At 35.3% G+C, this 18772-nt stretch overlaps 1 protein-coding gene across 1 annotated transcript in view; it reads left to right on the forward strand.

Moving 5' to 3' along the window:
- ABCA13 (ATP binding cassette subfamily A member 13) overlaps positions 1-18772 on the forward strand; it is a 168886-nt gene that overhangs the window by 132827 nt on the left and 17287 nt on the right. The window contains exons 49-51 of the mRNA XM_050971110.1: positions 7573-7723; positions 15081-15215; positions 17548-17651. Of these exons, the coding sequence (XP_050827067.1) occupies positions 7573-7723; positions 15081-15215; positions 17548-17651 (390 nt within the window). The remainder of the gene's footprint in view (positions 1-7572; positions 7724-15080; positions 15216-17547; positions 17652-18772) is intronic.

Consider the following 18772-nt stretch of genomic DNA (forward strand, 5'->3'; position numbering starts at 1 on the left):
AGGTCTGGAGAGCCATTCCCCAGCAGCTAAGAATGACCAAAATTACTAATTGCAAGGAATTTTAGGTGGATTTATTTTCTTTTATGACTCAGATAAATGAAGGAAGGTAGAGTAAGAAGGCTTCTCCTTTTCTTATTCAGGTAGTGTACTCAGAAGCCTGGTGTTCCTGGCACAGATTCAGCAGAAAAAAAATCAGCTGCTGATCACAGCTGCAAAATATTTCTTGGTCAGCAGAATTAGATTTTTGGTTAAAATTTAAATAATGAAGGAGATTCCATAAAAACATTATCTCTGATATCTATTCCTGATGAATAATGCAGCTTAGATTAGATCCCACTCTTTTGTGCTTGACTGGAAAGAATGTCTTTTGTCCTCTGTCAGTGTGAAAGGACAAGATACTGTAGCATCCTTCACAGAATCATAAAATGATTTGGGTTGGAAGGGACCTTTAAAGTCATGTAGTTCCAACCCCTCTCCATGGGCAGGGACACTCACTAGACCAGCTTAATCAAAGCTACATCTAACCTTGAACACTTCCAGGGATGCAGCATCCATGGCTTCTCAAGGCAACCTGTTCCTGTGACTCACCACCCTCATAGTAAAGAATTTGTTCCTAACATCTAATCTAATCCTTCCTTGATGATGTATTCTTCATGATCAAATAATTAAATAAGTATGTAAAATTGCTATTATGAACATTGGAGAACCTAACTAATTTTATTTCATGCTGAAAATCCTTAATTCATAACAGATTACATTTCCTTGAATAACTATGCTTCAAAATTTTTGCTTTAAAAACAAATTAAAAAACAAAGGAACCAAACAAAATACCAAGCAAATCCATGCATAGATTTTCCTGCTTGATATTGAATTTGAAATGAAGTCAGGAGTGTCTTTTTGAGGCAGGTGCCCTTGAATTTTATTAGACAGAAGTTGCACCTTGTAACAATATGAATTCTAGAAACAGAAGATGGGATTTTTCAAATGTATAAGTTGAACACAAAGTAGAATTTTTGGAAGGTTGACCTAAAACATCTTGGAAGTGCAGGGTTTTATAGAGAAAGAGCCTCACACACAAATAATCTACTCATATTCAAGGAATATGAGTAGATTACTCCTGCTATAGTCTCAAAGTAATTTTTAAAATATGCTTCTTAAAAGTAACTTCCCTTTTAACAGGGCTTAAGAGCAGATTCACATCTTCAAGTACTTTTAAAAGACTTCTTGTTCTCTAGGTTTGTTGTTTGCTGACCACCAAAAAAAAATACTTATTCCTAAGAATCTGAGAGAGATCTATGTCTCTCAGATACTTATAACAAAAGCTAATGAAATCCATAGAAGCTAGGTATTATGTATGTTAGTTTTCAGTATCACTGGGATTCATAAGTAAGGGTGTCATTATGTGGGAATATTTGTAAAATACCAAAGCCAACTTCATCTTCTCTCCAAATTGGTTTTTACAGGACTTCTTTGGTGAGGAAATTTTTTTGGGAGAGGGAAGGCTTCTGATCTGTTTTAATTGTTTTTTTTTTCTTTTTGACTCACTATAAATTAAGTAGATATTTTAAATGCGCTGTGTGCCTGAGCTGTGTATCTTACAGCTTGTGTGAACAACACACATTTATAGTACACAGCCTGAGCAGTCTACAGAAAACCTGTTTTTTTAAAATGTTCATATCCCTCTGCGGTAAGTGTTTTAGGCAACCTCTATAACTTTTGCAGGCCCATTCTAGTGGTTACTGTTATGTGATTAAAATAGTCTAGTCAGAGAAGTAATAGGAATTTATCACCAACCACAGCCAATCATGTGAATATAATGCCTTCCACAGGGGGTCTTACTTTTTTATTGTTTTGTGTATCTAATAATATTGTTGTTATCAGCAACATATCTGTGCAAAAGAAACAAAGAGGTGATTAGCCTCTGGAGAGTGTGTCTCCATATTAGGGATATTTGCCACCTCAGTATTGAAGAGTGACAAAGAAACAAGCTGCATTGAAACAGTCACTTCAGAAGGCTTGGAAACAAAATAATGATAGCAAAATACCAGGGGTACCTTTCATAAATGGCAGAAATTTCAAAAGCAAAACCAATAATTTCTAGAAAGTACAATATTTGAATAAGGTTTGTTTACTTGTACTTAGAAAGTATGGTTTTATAAGACCTTAAGAGACTGACAGGCTTTTAAAGATTGCAAAGCTTAAATATGTTTAATAATTAACTGCATGATCTGCCTGACAATTAGAAGAGTTCTTTGTGTTCTCTGTAGCACAGCTGTTGCTCTACAAGAGTAAAAATGGAATAAATTATCTCATGCTTGGCCCTACTGCCATAACTAGATTGCCACCAGTGTGGGAGCTGTCTAAATGAAAGGTAGTGAATGAAACTGTAAACATTTTTGTAGTTACTTTTTCTGTCAAACAGCTTGAAGAAGTAAGGTCTGCATTAAATATGTACAAAGAAAAGCTGACACTTAACAAAGTGGTGTAACAAAGCAGAACAAAGTGAGTCTTCATAGTCTTTGAATGTCTGCTGGGCCAATGTGTCAGCAGATACTATACATCTGTTCCACTTTTTTGTGTTTGTGTGTTCTTTGGCCAGCCTTTGTTTTCTTTCCCTTTCCATACTTGTCTTCACACCCTCCTTAGTGACTCTGTCATAAAACCTTTCTAAAGTGAAGAGCACTAAATGCAGCTTTGAAGAGAAAGTGTCAAAATCCTTAAGTGTCATGGCAAGGTCAATGTAAAATAATGAATAGTGTGACTGGTGTCTTTTTGGTGCCCTCTATTTTGCAACCTTTTCTGTTGTACTGCTGAATAGAGATGACTTTAAGCTCATACTTAGAGTGGAGTGGGATGCATATGCAAAAAAATAGCTAAACCCGGTAACATCTTGTTCATAAGTTGTCCCATCAAGGACTGAAGCATTTGGCAGTCTTCCTCATGTAACTAATTTATCTCCCATGAATTTCCATCTTCCTTCTGCACAGAGATCCTCCATGACAGCAATTCCCCATCCTATTTGAATTGTGTCAGTCATCTCAGCTGTTGGATTACAAAGTCATAGGACCAAAGAACTGTTCTACAAAGAGGGAAAAGTAAAATATTTCTTTATAGCTAGAACTTCAACTCTTTTGATAGGTATGATATTCAGCTTGATAAATAATTAAAATGTAGTTCAAATAGCCTAACTTGAAAGGAAGAATAAATTTACATAAATATAATGGCTGAAATGGCTGTTTTTACACTGTATATCAGTATAATTAGTCTAATTATAATGAAGTTATAGTTACATTAATTATATTTTAACCTTGATTTTTTGTAATGTTAATTGAGCATTAGTATGCACTGAATTGAATGTGCAGTTATGAATACAATGAAATGTCTAAGTACTTTTGCAATTTGTAAATTTATATTTCATTTTGACTAATTAATGGAATTTATCTCTCTGTAGAAGCAGATATATATATATATGGTATTATAAGTACCATATATTTCACTGCTTTTAATTGCATTGAAAAACTGCAGAAAAAGCATATAAAAGTGAAACAAAGTACACAGCAGAGCCAAAAGTGAAACAATTTTTCCAAAACAAGCCATAAGACTGATATCAGGATACTGAGTTCTCTGTGGAAACCCAGCACTGAGGCTTACCTCTGAATTACAGCCCACAACCACCTATAAGCAATGTTGGTAATAACCATTGTAAAAAACAAGATCCAAATCTAGTTCTGCAATAGCCACTCTTGCCTTTTGGAATCTGCAGGTCCTGTTTATACAACAGAAGGAAACAGGTTTTGTCCAAGATGATCTTCACTCATGCCAGGGGTTATGCCTCTTTTCAGTGTCAGCAAAGGCTTTCTGAGCGGAGTGCCCCATGCCAGCCCCATATAACCTCTGATCAGATTGCAGAGCTTTCTTTAAGCACTCAGAATAAATAGATCAATATACAAAGCCTTGTAATGTTAAGGGGAGGAACAATTTTGAATTAAAAGTTTTCTATATTCTGATTTTGGTTTATGATATTCCCAGTATCTTTAAAATCTGACAAGTTTCTTTCCTCAATAATATAAATTTATAAGGTAAAAACTTCATAGTGAGGAAAGTCTTACTGAGTCCTGAATATTTTCTCAGGATGTCTTGCACCAAAATATCATGAATCTCACCAAAATACTTAGAAAGGAATGGAATAAAAAATCTTCTATGCTTCAAATGCTAGACTCCACTATTTTTCTTGAGGATGCCAGATGTTCTGTTGACCATTTTTAACGCAGTTCTAGAAATGCAATTCTGCAATTTTAAAACTATATTTAAAATATAAAGATTTCTGGAAATATTCTGGTGATGTCATTTGTTGCAGCTGTTCACTCTAAAGGAAAGCTTAACTAACGAGAGGAAGTATTGAATGAGCAGAAGGATGTAGTCTAAAAATGAAGGGGGAAAATGAAGGAGAAAATATGCTCTATATCTTAACTTGATCAGATGATGTAAGCAAAATTACTAACAGAATTTATAGATAACAAGTATGCTGTGTTATTATAAAGATACAGAAAGTTGTGTAGTAGTGTAAAAGCTTAGTGTAAAAATGTTTTACTCCCCATAGTTTCTAGATATTACACAAGATTTCATTGTGTCTACGGTACTATGGACAAAAGCCTGAGAGATGTTGAAATCCATGCTTTCATGCTCTTTCTCTCTATTTATAAAATGAGCTGATTTTTTCCTCCTGTATGTCTTGTTTTTAATGTGATTAGTTTCGTGAAAAATTATGGCGTCTTGGTAATAATAGGGCAGAAAACAAATGGCTGTTTTTCTCTAGCTTGAGAATAAAAAGAATCAGCATTTTGCTGCATACTAATCTATATTTTAGAAAATATTAAAAATATATATTTTGAATTTGATTCTGATAATAGCTTATATGATGTTGTTTGTTAAGGAAGAAGAGCATTATAATTAGTTTAATGAATCAAATCAGAAATTTTTTAAAAAGGGGAAAAATATTTACAGTATATCATTTACTGAAAAGATTTTCTGGTACCAAGCCATCACTACTTGAAATGTTCATTCAATTTAGACCCATAAAAATGAAATCTGAGAGATTAATTGAATTTCAAGGAAAATCAATTTGCTAAGACAGGGGCTTATTTTCTGTTGTACAATACCTACTAGAATTAAAAATGATAATGTGTTTTTCTTTCATCTATTTTTTATTTAAATTGTATATATCTTCAGAAAAAACTTAGGCCCTGGCTAAACAAAACTGAATGATAATGTCAAATCTAATGTGAGTAGATTTGTAAATCTACTCTGTGATGTTAATGAGGGAAGATGAGGTATTATACTGCACATTAAAAAAAAAAAAGTATCCTAATATGGCTGGGTTTTTTTTTTCTTGGTTTTTTTTTTGGTCTTCTGGTTGGATTGTTTTTGATTTGACAGATACAGAGATGAGGGGGAGGAGTGAGGTGGAAAGGTCCAGGATTTCTTTAGTGAATGCAGTAGAATCTCTGCATTAATGGGAAGTCTTGAAGTGTTCAGGGTCAGCACTAATGGATAAAGTTGCAAGATAAGGGACCAAGCTGAGTAAGAATATTAAACGATGCATTCTCACTTTGCCCTCACTTTATGAAAGCTAAAGGTCAGTGGCTGAGAAACTGTTCACCTAAGACTGGGTGCTTTACATAGGCACAGCACTAGAATCCTGTGTGTACAATTAGCACTGAGGACACCTTTTAATGCCTGATGCAAACTGGGTAAGGATGCTTTAATATAGTTCTAGCTAAAGAACATTAGATGTCTGTTGGTTTTTTGCAGCTGTCCATATTTAACTTTTTGTTCTTCATGGTAGGAGCCCATTGCAGACTAGATGTTTCTATCCAGCTGCAGGGTTTCATGCTGAGTAAATGTCCCTGAAATTACCCCTAAGTGTGATTTGTTCTCTTCTGACTAAACTTGGCATATTATCAAAATCCCTGTCTCTTTTTTCTCAAAAGACAACAGCTGCTCCAAAAGACTACTCTGTGCATGAGTCTTCCTAGCAAAACAAACCTCAGACACATCTCTCTATGTTCAAGAGCAACTAGTTAACGTTTCACTGTGGATAGTATTTTGCTATGTTGGAATTAATTAAATAAAGAATCCACTGCTTCTGACTGGTTATATATAAAGATCAGCATTACTCAATCCATATCTTATGGTAAAGATGAATATAGAAAAAGGGTTTAATTTGCCATATGTATAGTTGGAAACTGAGACAGGAAAAATTCTGGATATACTTCATTGAAAATGTCCTATAGGAGGATATAAATTGATGAGGAACACTCCTGTTATCCTCTTTCCCCTATTACCTCCTATTTTTTGCTCTTTAGAGATATGTCTACAGGCAGATAACTTAGGTAGCACCATCCAAACCAGCCAAGATACTCTGATTTTATAACTTTGCCATTAACAGCAAAGGACCATTCTAATTAGTCTATGGCAAGGCTTGTCATAATCACATTAATTTACCTTTGGATAGCATTAAAATATATTTTCACGCTGTGGTTCATTATGAAAAATGCAGAATTTTTTTCTCCCCAGATTCCTGAATCTTGTTAACAGGAAATACATATTTATATTTTCACTAGTGTTAGTATTTGTAGATCCTGAATTCAACACATTTATTTTATGTCTAAATGATTAATCATATATTTAGTTTTTTTAATCAGAAATGTAGAAAACCACTTAGAGGAAAAACATTCTGTTACTCAGAATCATTTGAAAACTTTTTTCTTTCAAAGCTCAGATTTTTTTATTATTAAGTATCTTCATTTTGATAGGTCTTTCTGTACATGTAAATCAGCATCGTTGAGTGTTGAATTAGATGTCGGAATAAATAGGATAGATTTAGTGTCATTATAGGTAATGAGACACCCTTGCAATCAAGCTTGCTTCTTAGCAATGAATGGAATTTCAAGTAATGCTGTAGAGCTACAAAGTGAAGTCCAAGGTCTCTTAAATCAGGATAATTTTATACTTTTTCCTGTATTGTCTTTTAAGTTACTAGGCTTTAATATCCTGTGTTTTGTTGTGTCTTGTTGTTTAGAGAATGCACGCATGCGTATGTGTGGTCATAGACACACAAAGAACACCCAACAAAGTTTCCATCTCTCTCAAATCCTTCCTCTTCAATATTCAATTGATTGATACAAATATAATATTGTAGATAATATAATATACAGTATGAGCAATGCATGACTTGAAATGTGTCTCTTTGGAGCAGGTACTACTAAAAAGATAAGAGAAGTAAAACTGTTGAGTATTAATTCTCATGGATGTCTCTTCATGTGTTGGTTTGTTGACCTTGACACACACGCTGCCACAACAATGACATGCTGGTGGCTGTGCTAATCCAAAAGGGACAAAAAATGTGCATGGTGTGGGTGGTGCTGCACTAAGTAACCACAGCAAAGAGACTCAAACTCCTTTACCTGCAGACTTGAGGTTATGTGTGTTTGTCTTGTATCCCAAGCGTGGAAGCCAGGGCCATGGGATTTGTTAAACTGCATTTAAATATTTTTCTTTTTCTTTAAACAGGTCTGAAATGGATATACTCTCTGCTAGCTCTGAAGGTATTCTTATTGGATATTGTCCACAACAAGATGCCCTGGAAGAACTTTTAACAGGTTGGGAGCATCTTTATTATTACTGCACACTGCGTGGAATTCCAAAGCAGGATATCCATAAGGTAACTATCCAGAACAGATTTGCAGGGATTTGCAGATTTGCAGCTATTGCCTGGCTAGACTGTGGGGTTTATAGAACCTTTGGACCTTTTGAACATGAGAAACTATCTAATATTTCATCTCAACAACTTTAGTAATATGGTTTGTCATCACCATAATTTTGTTTAAATAATGTGAATTTTTTTCTCTGTTATGCCAGTTCAAAACACAGTAACATCACTGCAGATAGTAAAATAACATTATTGCAAATGAAATCTTGGCAAAAAAACCCTAAAAGAAATTAAATTTATGAATGGTTCGATGCTTTTACTATCACACATGAAGAACTGTGAGAGAACACCACACTTTGAGTCTTGTACCTCTGAAAAACTCTTTTCTTCAGAGATACCATCTAAATTTGAAGGAACAAAAAATTGTTGTACGATTCTGTTTAAATAAATGAAACATCTGGGTGCTGAGATAGGAGCTGTCAGGATTCTGCTGTCTTAAACTTCACAAGATGGGAGCAATCTCTTAAATGCTCCAGCTGCCACACAAAGCTTGAGTTGTCCAGGGAGAACCGGCCAAAGAAAATACTTTGAGAACTTACTAGCAGACAAGTTGACAATATTTGGGAATATCACTGGGAGCTCTTGGATTTACAGATACAGGGTGTGCTGATCAGCAGACTGAACATTTTTCTGTAGTGAGGCAACAAATCAGCTGATACCAGAAATTAAGTACAAAATAGACGCAGTGTAAAATATGGGTTTTTTTCTGTATCAGCAAATAGAAGTTTACAATATGACCTGACTTGAGCTGCTCAGTCCTTTCTGCTTAATTGCATCTCTATTAACATGAGAAAACTGTAGTGTGACATGAAATTGGTATCTTTCAATTCCTGTTGTATAGATGGGTCTCAAGTAGTAGCTATTGCTGTAGCACTGCCCTCATAACCTCCAGAACAGTGCCTGCTGTTTTCTTTTCATTTTTCCTGAAGCAAAACTGCATGAACTGAAACAACTTTTTTTTTTTTTTTTTTTTTTTTTTTTTTTCCCCCACTACTACCCAGTGCATTTCTGGCTGTTGCCTCAGGGTCTAATAAGTGGTTTGCAACCAGTTCTTTGACTGTACAGGACAGGACAGCTTTCTGGTTCTCTGTAGCCTTTTTTCTTTTTCCTCAGCAGAAAGGTGCTATTTCAGAAAAAAGTATGATTCCTGTAGGGGACATTGAGTATTCATCAGGACAGGCAATATTTTGAATTTATTACTGTTTTAAGTTGATAATTTGGGTATTTCTGGGGAAAATAAGTGATTCTTGCAAGTCTTTGCCCCTTGTCTTCAGCAGTATCCATTGTCCAGGACAAAGCCTGGACTTTTACATGTTTTGACATGTTACTTGCAGAGTGCTCAAAAATTATCATACAGTCTTTTGTTTGATTGTTTACCCTTCATAACTTATTGGTGTTAATTTTTACTTCAGACTGTTGAAAGCTTGCATATATTTCCTCAGATTTAAAAGAAATATTCTAAGGGATGGTTGTCATTGCGCTAAAGCCCTCAACTATAATTAATTACCTATTTTCTCCATGAAGTGTCAGTACCTCCATAGCAGTTAGTGAAGAGTTCCTCAGGTGGTATGGTACATCACATACATGTCCCTCTTCAAATGGATGAAAATTATTAATTTAGATACGAGTTTTGTTACTGTGTGCACTGAGAGAAGACAGGCATTAACCTTCCTGGACATCAGATGATCTAGGTATAGGCTTAGACTATTCTTAATAGTCAGCCTTCTGTGTCTTAGCATCACATTTGTGAAAGAAAGATCATCCTTCTTTTCAGTTGTCTTAATTTTTTGTCTGCATGGATTGCAGAGCAGACTTTATTGCCATATGCTTGCGATCAAGGCATCAAAGTGCTCCTGCAAATAATATTTAGCTGCTGTGGTTTTCCTCCACCAAAAATTGTAATGCAGCTATCTCAGAGGAAACAAATGCTTTTGTCAGCGGGCCCTCCTGACTGTGTGGCACGGCTGTCAAGCACTCAACAGCTGCTGTGCTTCAACTCAGAAATGGCTGGTGCCTGGAGAAAGTGAGCTTTTTAGCTGCCTATAAAGAAAATAAGGCTTTGGAATGTTTTAGAGGAGCAGCTGTATGGAAACGTAAGCTGTTATTTTCTCATCATTCCCTCCTGCCTATGATACAGCACTCCAAGCCTGCCACTGAATATTTACCAGTGGCTAATAACACTAATATGCACAGACACATATATTCTAGAGAGTACGTTGGTTTGATAGCAAAAGAAACATATATTCACTTTGTTTTTTAAGAAATTGGTGAGCAGGCAGGTGAATCACAGGTTGTGTTGCTGCTGAAGTTGTCTATTGAAGCACTAATGTCAAGGACCAAATCCTTTGCTAGACAAATTTATCAGCAGCAGGAGTTAAGTGCCTGACATAAAGTTGAGTGCACTTAATGTTCCAAAACAGTAATTAAATGAATGGGAAAGGAGGAAAAAAATGGGTCATTTACTATCAGTATTAAGCTTCACATGTAATGTGAAGTTTTTTTATACTTCACAAATCTGCTCCGAAAGGTTTTTTTTGTTCAAAATTGGAAAAATTAGAGTAAAGTTTTTAAGTTATTTAGAAAGATATTGATTAAATATAGTACTTTTAATTTTTATTTCTTTAATATATCAACTTCCTAGATCTCAATTTTTTCCAAAATACAGCACTCAGCTTGTTAAAAAATTAAAATTATTAGCATAACATCAAATGGCATCCCTTATTAGCATTAAAACTTCTGTTGCAAATCTCAAAAGAAGCTTTATCAGGTCTTCTGAGTGCCAGTATACTTTCTCTCTTTCATTAACTCTCCAGGAAGATTTTGCTCTGATTCTAGAATCTCAATGATTTCCTTACCTGTTGTCTTCTATAGGTGCTGGAAATGGGAATCTATAAATTCATATATTCTTTGTATGTTTACTTATTTTTGGACCCCAAGCAGAATTAGTGTGTACAGTTTTATGAGATTTTGGGATAAAAAAATACTCTTCCCCAGAAACTTGACCATGGATATACACTTTCCAAATGTAAGAAATCTAACAATTCTGAGTTTACTTGGAAGCCAAATAAATACTGTTTTGTGTGGAATTGATGAGTGATTGCTGTTTAGGATGTTCAAATTACACTGTATCTACTTACTCAGAACCTGACTCTTTGAATTAATGCTTTGGACATGTAAAGTTATTTTTCCAGTTATGTTCTAGAATTCAATCCATGTTTATTATCATTTATGCTGGCTATGATGCACATTTTCAGTGTTGGGTCAGATTTGCTTTATGAGGATTTGTTTAAATAAATAGCAAGAAGTTATGAATTTTATTTATTGTGTCAGAAATGATGAAAACTATTACACTGATGGATACAGCCTTTCAAGTAAAGATAGACACACCATGATATTTCTAGTCTTTGTATAGATTGATTCTAGTCTTTCAATGGATTGATAACTCCAAGTTCTTCTGGAAGACACACAGACTGAAAGTCCTTAGCACCACTTAATTTTTTGCTTGACTATTGGAGGTAATTTTTAAAGGGAGTGGAAGCCCATAGGCATTAGTGGTTACACAATTACTGCTTTTCAGTGGAATGGATCTCTTAGTTCCCTGGTGGATGGAGGACGCCATGCCTGTTCTGAGCTTTACTCCCACAGATATTGGCATGTGTGTAAAATGTTATCTTATTGCCTGCTCTGGAATGAATGTTGTCTTTAGGAAATCCACCAAGTAATTGGGGGATTTTGTTTAGATGCTACAGATTGAAGGGCTCATTCCAATGCTTGTTCTACAGCTAGGTGGACTAGCCCAAATTAATTGTGGGGAAAATCTTTTGCTAAATATATTAGAACTGATGAGAAAAAAAGTAAATAGTTTTAAGAGATATTGGAAAATAGGGAAATAGCTGGCTGATAGATGTGAAGTCTTTTAATTTTTACTGCTGGTGTGGGGAGGAAGGAAGGAAAAAGTTTAAATACATTATTACAGCCATGAATAGACATTAAATATTTTCACTGTTCACGTGTGCTTACAATGTATATATTTGTATATAACTCTCTAGCTTTTGTTTTGGCCTCAATTTTACCAACTTGCTAAATAAATTGATTTATTTCCTCACTCTTTGCTGATGAAGGTCAATGAAATATTACTCCAATGGAACATCATGGTGAAAATGACAAGGAGGTAGAGAAGGTGCTTGTGTGTATATCTCACATTCACTACAGGAAGAAAATCATTAGAATTGTAATTCTCTTGCATAAATGTGTGTATCTGTAGCGGAAGATTGATCACATGCTCAATTCTGACTTTCATTTAAAGCCATTTAAAAGGGATTTTTTATTTACTTTCTAGTGTACTATGATGAAAAACACTGGCTATACAGACAAATGAAATTGTAATGGAGATATTCAGGCTCCTCTACAATATAGCTAATATAAAATGTTTCTAATTTCATTCAAATTACTGTTTTGTTGTTGCTTAGGTATTATTGATGAAGCTGAAACATTACTGGAAATCTTATAATATGCATTAAAGAAAAAAGTCGTGGGGTCATCTCTTGAAAGAAGATTGAGCTCTATATTCTCGATTTGTGGAACAATAGTCTGCAGTGCTCTTCTGAAATATGAGAGTTGAGAGGAGTAGCAGGAATAGGAGACTTTTTTAGGTGAAACTGGGAAATACTTAGGAATAAGAAAGTTGGCTCTTCCTTCTGCCTTTATGCTGCTGATGTGATTCAGATCCAAAAGAGTTCTGATTTGATATTTTGCACCAAAGAAGTGCATCTAGCTATGAGGCCAGATTGTTCTGTGCACTGATATGACCTTCAAGGTTTATCCTGGAAGCCCTCCACATTTAAAGCAGCAGCAAAGTGGGTACTATGAAATGATTCCCACCCCTCTGCTTTTACCTATTTAGCTTTTAAACCTTGTCTTGAAAATTTCTATAGGAGGATGCTTGCCAGGCTTTATCTCCTTGTATGAAACAGAAGATTGTGGAGTCATGCTGAATGCTTGAGCACACAGCAGAGAGAGGAGAATTCAATGTGAGGAATTAAAAATTTTGCAAAGTTAGTTCTTTTTAATGTTGCTCCCTACAAAGAGCTTTATGTTCATACCTGACATGATTGAGTCTCCTTGGGGGCTACAGACTACAAGAAAGCCCATCTAACTTGAATAGTTACTTTCTTCTTTCTCTGGCACTATTCCTTGACCTTCTAAATTCTTCCCCATGCAGCATTCATTGTCTCTTAAAAAAAAAAAAAAAAAAAAAGGCATTTTGCTGACTTTAGACAACACTTCAAAGCAGTCAGAAAGAATGGTTCTAGTCATAGCTAAAGAATAGTTTTGACTACATTTCTGCTATTTCTGCTGTTATGCATGGTCCTCTCTTGATTATTTTTTAATTACTCTTGAAGCTTATTGTAGTTTAAACATGGGGTTGCATATTTTTTCACTTTCTGGTCTTAAATTCTTATGAGATCTTCTGTGTAATTTGAGTGACTGTTGACGAATATGTAGGAGGATAAGCCTTTAGTCACTAACATCCATGCATTCCCAATGGTAGCAGTCAGGTCAATTTTGTAGACAGGATAAGGTCTCTACCACAGGCTTTAGAAGACTTCACTTTGTGTGTAGCTTTGGTGTATAATGTGAAAAAAACCCCACATAACAAAACAAAACTCAGCTATTTTATCTTAGAATATAACTTAGATGATTAACCATTTTTAAAATCACTGCTATAACCTCTAATTGGAAGTAAGTTACTGTGAATTAACTTTGATACAGCAGAAGCCTTGAACTTTTCAGTATAATATTATCTGTGGCTAATTTAACAGTTATTATTTAAAAAAAAAAAAACAAACTTCTCTGCATCCAAAGTAGACAGAGCAATATTTCTGAAATGTGACTTTTGTATGAGAACACGTGCTACTGTCAGGTTATACATCCAGGTACCCCAAACACAGTGACTGTGGATACCAGTCCAAAGATCATCACAAGAATATTGCAGGTTCTCACTGCTTCAGCATTGTTCTTTCTTACAGGCAACTTGCTCTCAGAGATGTCTCTTACTTTTATAAGTATCATTTACATGAAAAATCTTGCTAAAAGAGTCATGAACATCTTGATCATTTGCAAAGGTGCTTGCATAAAAATCTTCTATAGAAAGCATTATTATGCTCGTGGCATTTTGTTTATGATGGATATTGAACATTAATTCACAATATTGTTTATTTAATTTTTTTTCAATTGGAATTTTGAATGAAGTGGAGACTCTCCATGTGATATAATTAAGGTTTCAAGTCCCTCTTTGCCTTTTGCTGGAGGTAATGCAGAGGAAGCAGACAATGAACCATTCTGCTGGGTCTGCTCTGGCAATTAATGCTGGGCAACAGCAGCACCATGCAACTCCTTGTTTTACAAGAATCTTCCAGCTGTCCTACATACAGAAGGTAGAAGACACACTTGCTGTGTTACAAAGCTGATCACTCCTTGATGACACAGCCCCCCAGGAGTCTATGCCAAACACCTGCTGCTTTGCAGTGTGCATTTGGCAGCAGCAAGCAGAAAAGTTTCTATTGTGTCCCTCATGGTTTCGAGCTATATCCCCGAGGACAGTCTAGCAGTAGGAGTTGATATAGATAGATTAAGATAATTGCTACATTTCATATTCTCTAGCACCAGTATTTTAGGGAGCCTTGTATGTCAGGATTATCTCTGACAGGGTAAAGAAAAAGGCCACAGGAGCACAGTCTCCTGCTGTGCTCACATGCCTTCCCAGCTTTCTCGGATCATAAATTCTTGTTAAAGCAATTACAACCCACCCAGCTAGGATCAACTTACCTCTCTCAGTTATTAAAAAAATTATATTAATTTGATCCTGTTACATTTTGTCTTTAAGAAGCTCTAAATCCACAACTGTGACCTGGTTTTCTGACATTTTCATCTTTTTTTATAGCTGATGGAGAACTTTTTCCCTTGAATTTTTGGTTACTCATGTATTTTATCAAATAAATAGTAGAGAATAAGTTGATATGAGAGACATTTTAGATCATTGACCCATGGACACAAACCAAATACAAATGACTGTGCTGAGCAGTGACAAAGCCAGACTTCTATATGAGAAAATCTGTATCATTTTTGAAGAATGAAGGGGCCCTCTGTGTTTAGGATTCAAAAGTAATAATGTGAAGCAAGTGTGGGTAAATAAGGAAACAGCATGTACATTTTCTTAACATGCATGAGCAGAATGTCCTTACAATCTCTGCACAAATGCTATCTAATCTGCCTCATCTTTGTTGGCCTTTAAATTTGCAAACCACAGGTTGCAGAGGACCTTGTTAACAGGTTACACCTCAACGCCCATGCTGACAAACTGGTGAGAACGTACAGTGCTGGCACAAAGAGGAAGCTCTCTACTGCTGTGGCTTTAGTTGGTAAACCCCAAATACTTTTACTGGTGAGTAAATGTAATATTGTGCTTATGAAAAATGGGCTACATTAAATTTTGTTGTCATGTATGTTGCTCTAAAGAAAATCAGGTATTTTCCTGATCAGATGGTGAGTAATTGATGTACAACTGTCTTCTTTGTTCTGCTGTATTAATGGCTTTATTTTATTCTCCAGTGCTCAAAAAAAATAGAAAGTGTAATTTTTTTTTTCCTAATTTTTTTCTTCCTTGGAGAAATTGGGTGAGCAGAAAAAAACCCCAAAACCCTCAATCCAAATGCAACTGTAGTATTCTATGGTCCAAATAAGTGTTTAATTGACCCATGTACTTTCAGGATGCTCCTAATTCTTACCAGGTTGTATTTATTTCATAAATCTGGCTAGTTCTTACATTTTGTTGCATTCACAAGTCACCCAATCAAGCAATACTTCTGAATTATATTAATTTGAATTACTTATCCCAGGTTGTTTTGGTTCTTGCATACTACTGCCCATTTAGGCCTGACACGGCCACTCCAGTGTAAGCAATGACTTCTGTATTGAAGATCAGGGAGCTACAAAGCTTTGAGAACTGCATCAGTACAACACTACATTCTCTTTCATACCACTGCCAATTGTTTCACTAGAGAATAGTGAACCTCACTTTCTTAAAACTTGGCTGGGAAGAGCTAAACCAGTGCAATAAACTTTTCAAAACAGTCAGGGGTAGGAAAGCTGCTCCTCAGAGTTCAGGGGGATTCCTGGGCTTCCAGGAAAAGATCGCAGGTAAACCAGATCCAGATAAAATAGATATTCTCTAGTGGCTGTGTTTCAGAAGATTAGACATTTTGCTGCTTCTAACTGCCTACTGTTGCCTCACTTCTATATTTTATTTACATTTTATGCTTTAACTGACCCTGGTTCAGCTAGTAAAAGGAGGAGATTATCTTAAATCAGTGTTTTTTTCCTGATCTTAGGAAACATTCCAACTGATTTTGAATGTCTTTATGACAGTGCACTACTGCAAGTATCCATTTCAGCCTACTTCTTGCTGCAGGGCATAGACTGTTGCATATAGAATGAAAAGAGGATAGAAAGATATCTAAACATGTCAAATTTCTTAAAACATTTGTTGGCTTTAGAAAGCTAAAGGAGTTTTTCAGTATTTTAAAAGGAGGGTTTTTTAATTATTATTTTGTCTGAAAGCAAAGGCAGCAATATAAACCACCGAATCTGCTTTTAAATTGCATCCAGGATCATAGCTATTAATTTGAGCAACAGTGTGGATTGCTTTATGTTTATTGCTTTTTGTGTTTTCTTTGTTAGCAATCCGCAGTTAATGGGATACTGAACTGAATTTTTTAACCTCTGACACTGGTAGTGAGGCTCTAAAATTAGCTTCAAACTGGATGTTTTGTTTTCCCTGTTTCTTGAAAACTTTGCTTCCAGGTTTCAGCTGGGATTCCTTGCTGAAAATACTCTGGCCAAAGCCATACTCGTCTAACAGGTGCTGACACTCCCCATGGAATTTCACTGTATAAAAAGCAACTGGAAGAATTTCTTTCTCCCTAGTTTTGTAGAGACTAGATTTATCAATCAAATAAAATTACTTTTGTTTCTATGAGTGGATGAAGTTAAAAATTTGATCTAGGGAGGAAAGGAGGAATAGATAAAAAGGGGTAATGTAGATTTTGTAGCAGCACATCTTTCTCCATGAAAGCCATCCGAGTGGGAAATGGGTTTGCCAGTTGCTTTGCACTGAGTTACTGTTATTTAACTCTGTGAATTCTCTCCTCTGTGGGTGAAAATTCCTCTTAAAAGGGCTGTGGGAGTAACTGGTATAAGATGTCAAATCTAAACATCAAGCACCTGGATATGGGATGGGCAATGTAGACATCTGGGAGCTATAGGGCTTCTCCAGTTGTTTGTGCTCATGGCAGATGTGTATGCAGATCAGAAACCGTCAACAAACCCTTCCAGAAAGTAAGAAAAAACACTTGCAAGTCTCTCTTATCAAAAAAAGTATATGTATGTAATTAAACAGATATAATAAACACTTATAGCTCTATGTTATACAAAAATCATATACATGATAAGCATTTTTAAATACATGTAGATTATATTTAAATATTGTTTATATATATACTTCTTTACTAAAATGTGCCTTCCATAAATTTAGACATTAAATTGCATGTGTTAAAGCAAAACATTGAACAGGATGTCACTCAAGTGGCCCTCTGAAAATGTGACATTTAAAGAGAAAAATATATGATTTTGTTGTGAATTGTGTTAATTCTTCATGCTGGGCAACACCTGTGGTATGCTTTTTCCATGCTGCTGTGTAATTTTAGTTTTTCCTCTAGGATGAGCCCAGCTCTGGAATGGACCCCTGCTCTAAACGCCACCTTTGGAAAGCTATCCTGAAGGAAGTTCAGGATGGCTGTGCAGCTGTGCTGACGTCCCACAGGTAAGACCCTTATCCCAGCAGCCAGCATATTCCTGTGCTGCAGAGGAGTATGTTCTGAAGACATGCTCACTCTATTGTGAGACATAGATTAATTCTTGAAATTTTTAGGTAGTTCCTTCCTATTCATGAAAAAGGAACCTATTTAAATCCCAAATATTTTTCATATTTAATTTTTTAAAAATAGAGTGTTGCTCAAGAGGCTGCAGGGACAGAAAAGATGATGTAAGTAATTCTTCTTTTTTCATGCTCTTTTTACTCAGTGCTGTAGCTTCTCTTCTTGCTTGTAACATCAGGTTACTTTTTTGTGTTTGGCTACCTTAAAAATCCTTACAAAAGGACATGTGAGTGAAAAACCCTCTGATTTTATTAATTTTCTGATTGGCATCAAGGTATGAAAAGAGGAAGCCATGGCATCCTGAAGATGGATGTGTCAGCTATTCTCTTATGCATTACTGGAAATGGTAGGAGAGACCCCATCCTCTTAGAAGAGTCCATCTATATTAAATATCTTGTCAGTTCTCTGATATGGTCACTGGTATATTGGTTTAATGGAGGAAAAATCAATGATGTTTTGTAACATATATAGTAAATGAAATAAATTAAATGTTCCCTTAGTCAATATATATATATATATATGGCATGTATAATTATATATAAAATTTCTTTAAATGAGAGAAAGATCATGAAAACATGTCCAGAGAAGACAAAATTCAATAATCGGAACAGCAATGAAACATTTGAAATAAGATTTGAAGTACAGATGAATTAATAAAAGAATGTGGCCAAACTTCCTCCAGTGTTTTCTATTTCCAGATTTTTTTAGATATTCTTAAGATTTGTTGTCCCAGTCCATTATTGATGGAAAAATTATCCAAAAATTTTTTAGTGTTTTATTTACAGGAGCTGAATTTTAAGATTCATGAAACTGTGTTTGATGGCCAAGTGCTTACCAGCACACTCATTTAGGGAAAGTGGGTTATGCACTGTGAATTCAGCTCAGTGATTTTTAGGAAAAAATATACTTTGACTTTTCAGCCCAGTATAAGAACCTTTTGTTGTCAAACACCAGCTAAATAGAAGAGACCTATGATCTCATTATTAATATGATGTAAACAAATAAA

The sequence above is a fragment of the Serinus canaria genome, chromosome 2, assembly GCF_022539315.1.
Source record: "Serinus canaria isolate serCan28SL12 chromosome 2, serCan2020, whole genome shotgun sequence".
Classification (NCBI taxonomy): domain Eukaryota; kingdom Metazoa; phylum Chordata; class Aves; order Passeriformes; family Fringillidae; genus Serinus; species Serinus canaria.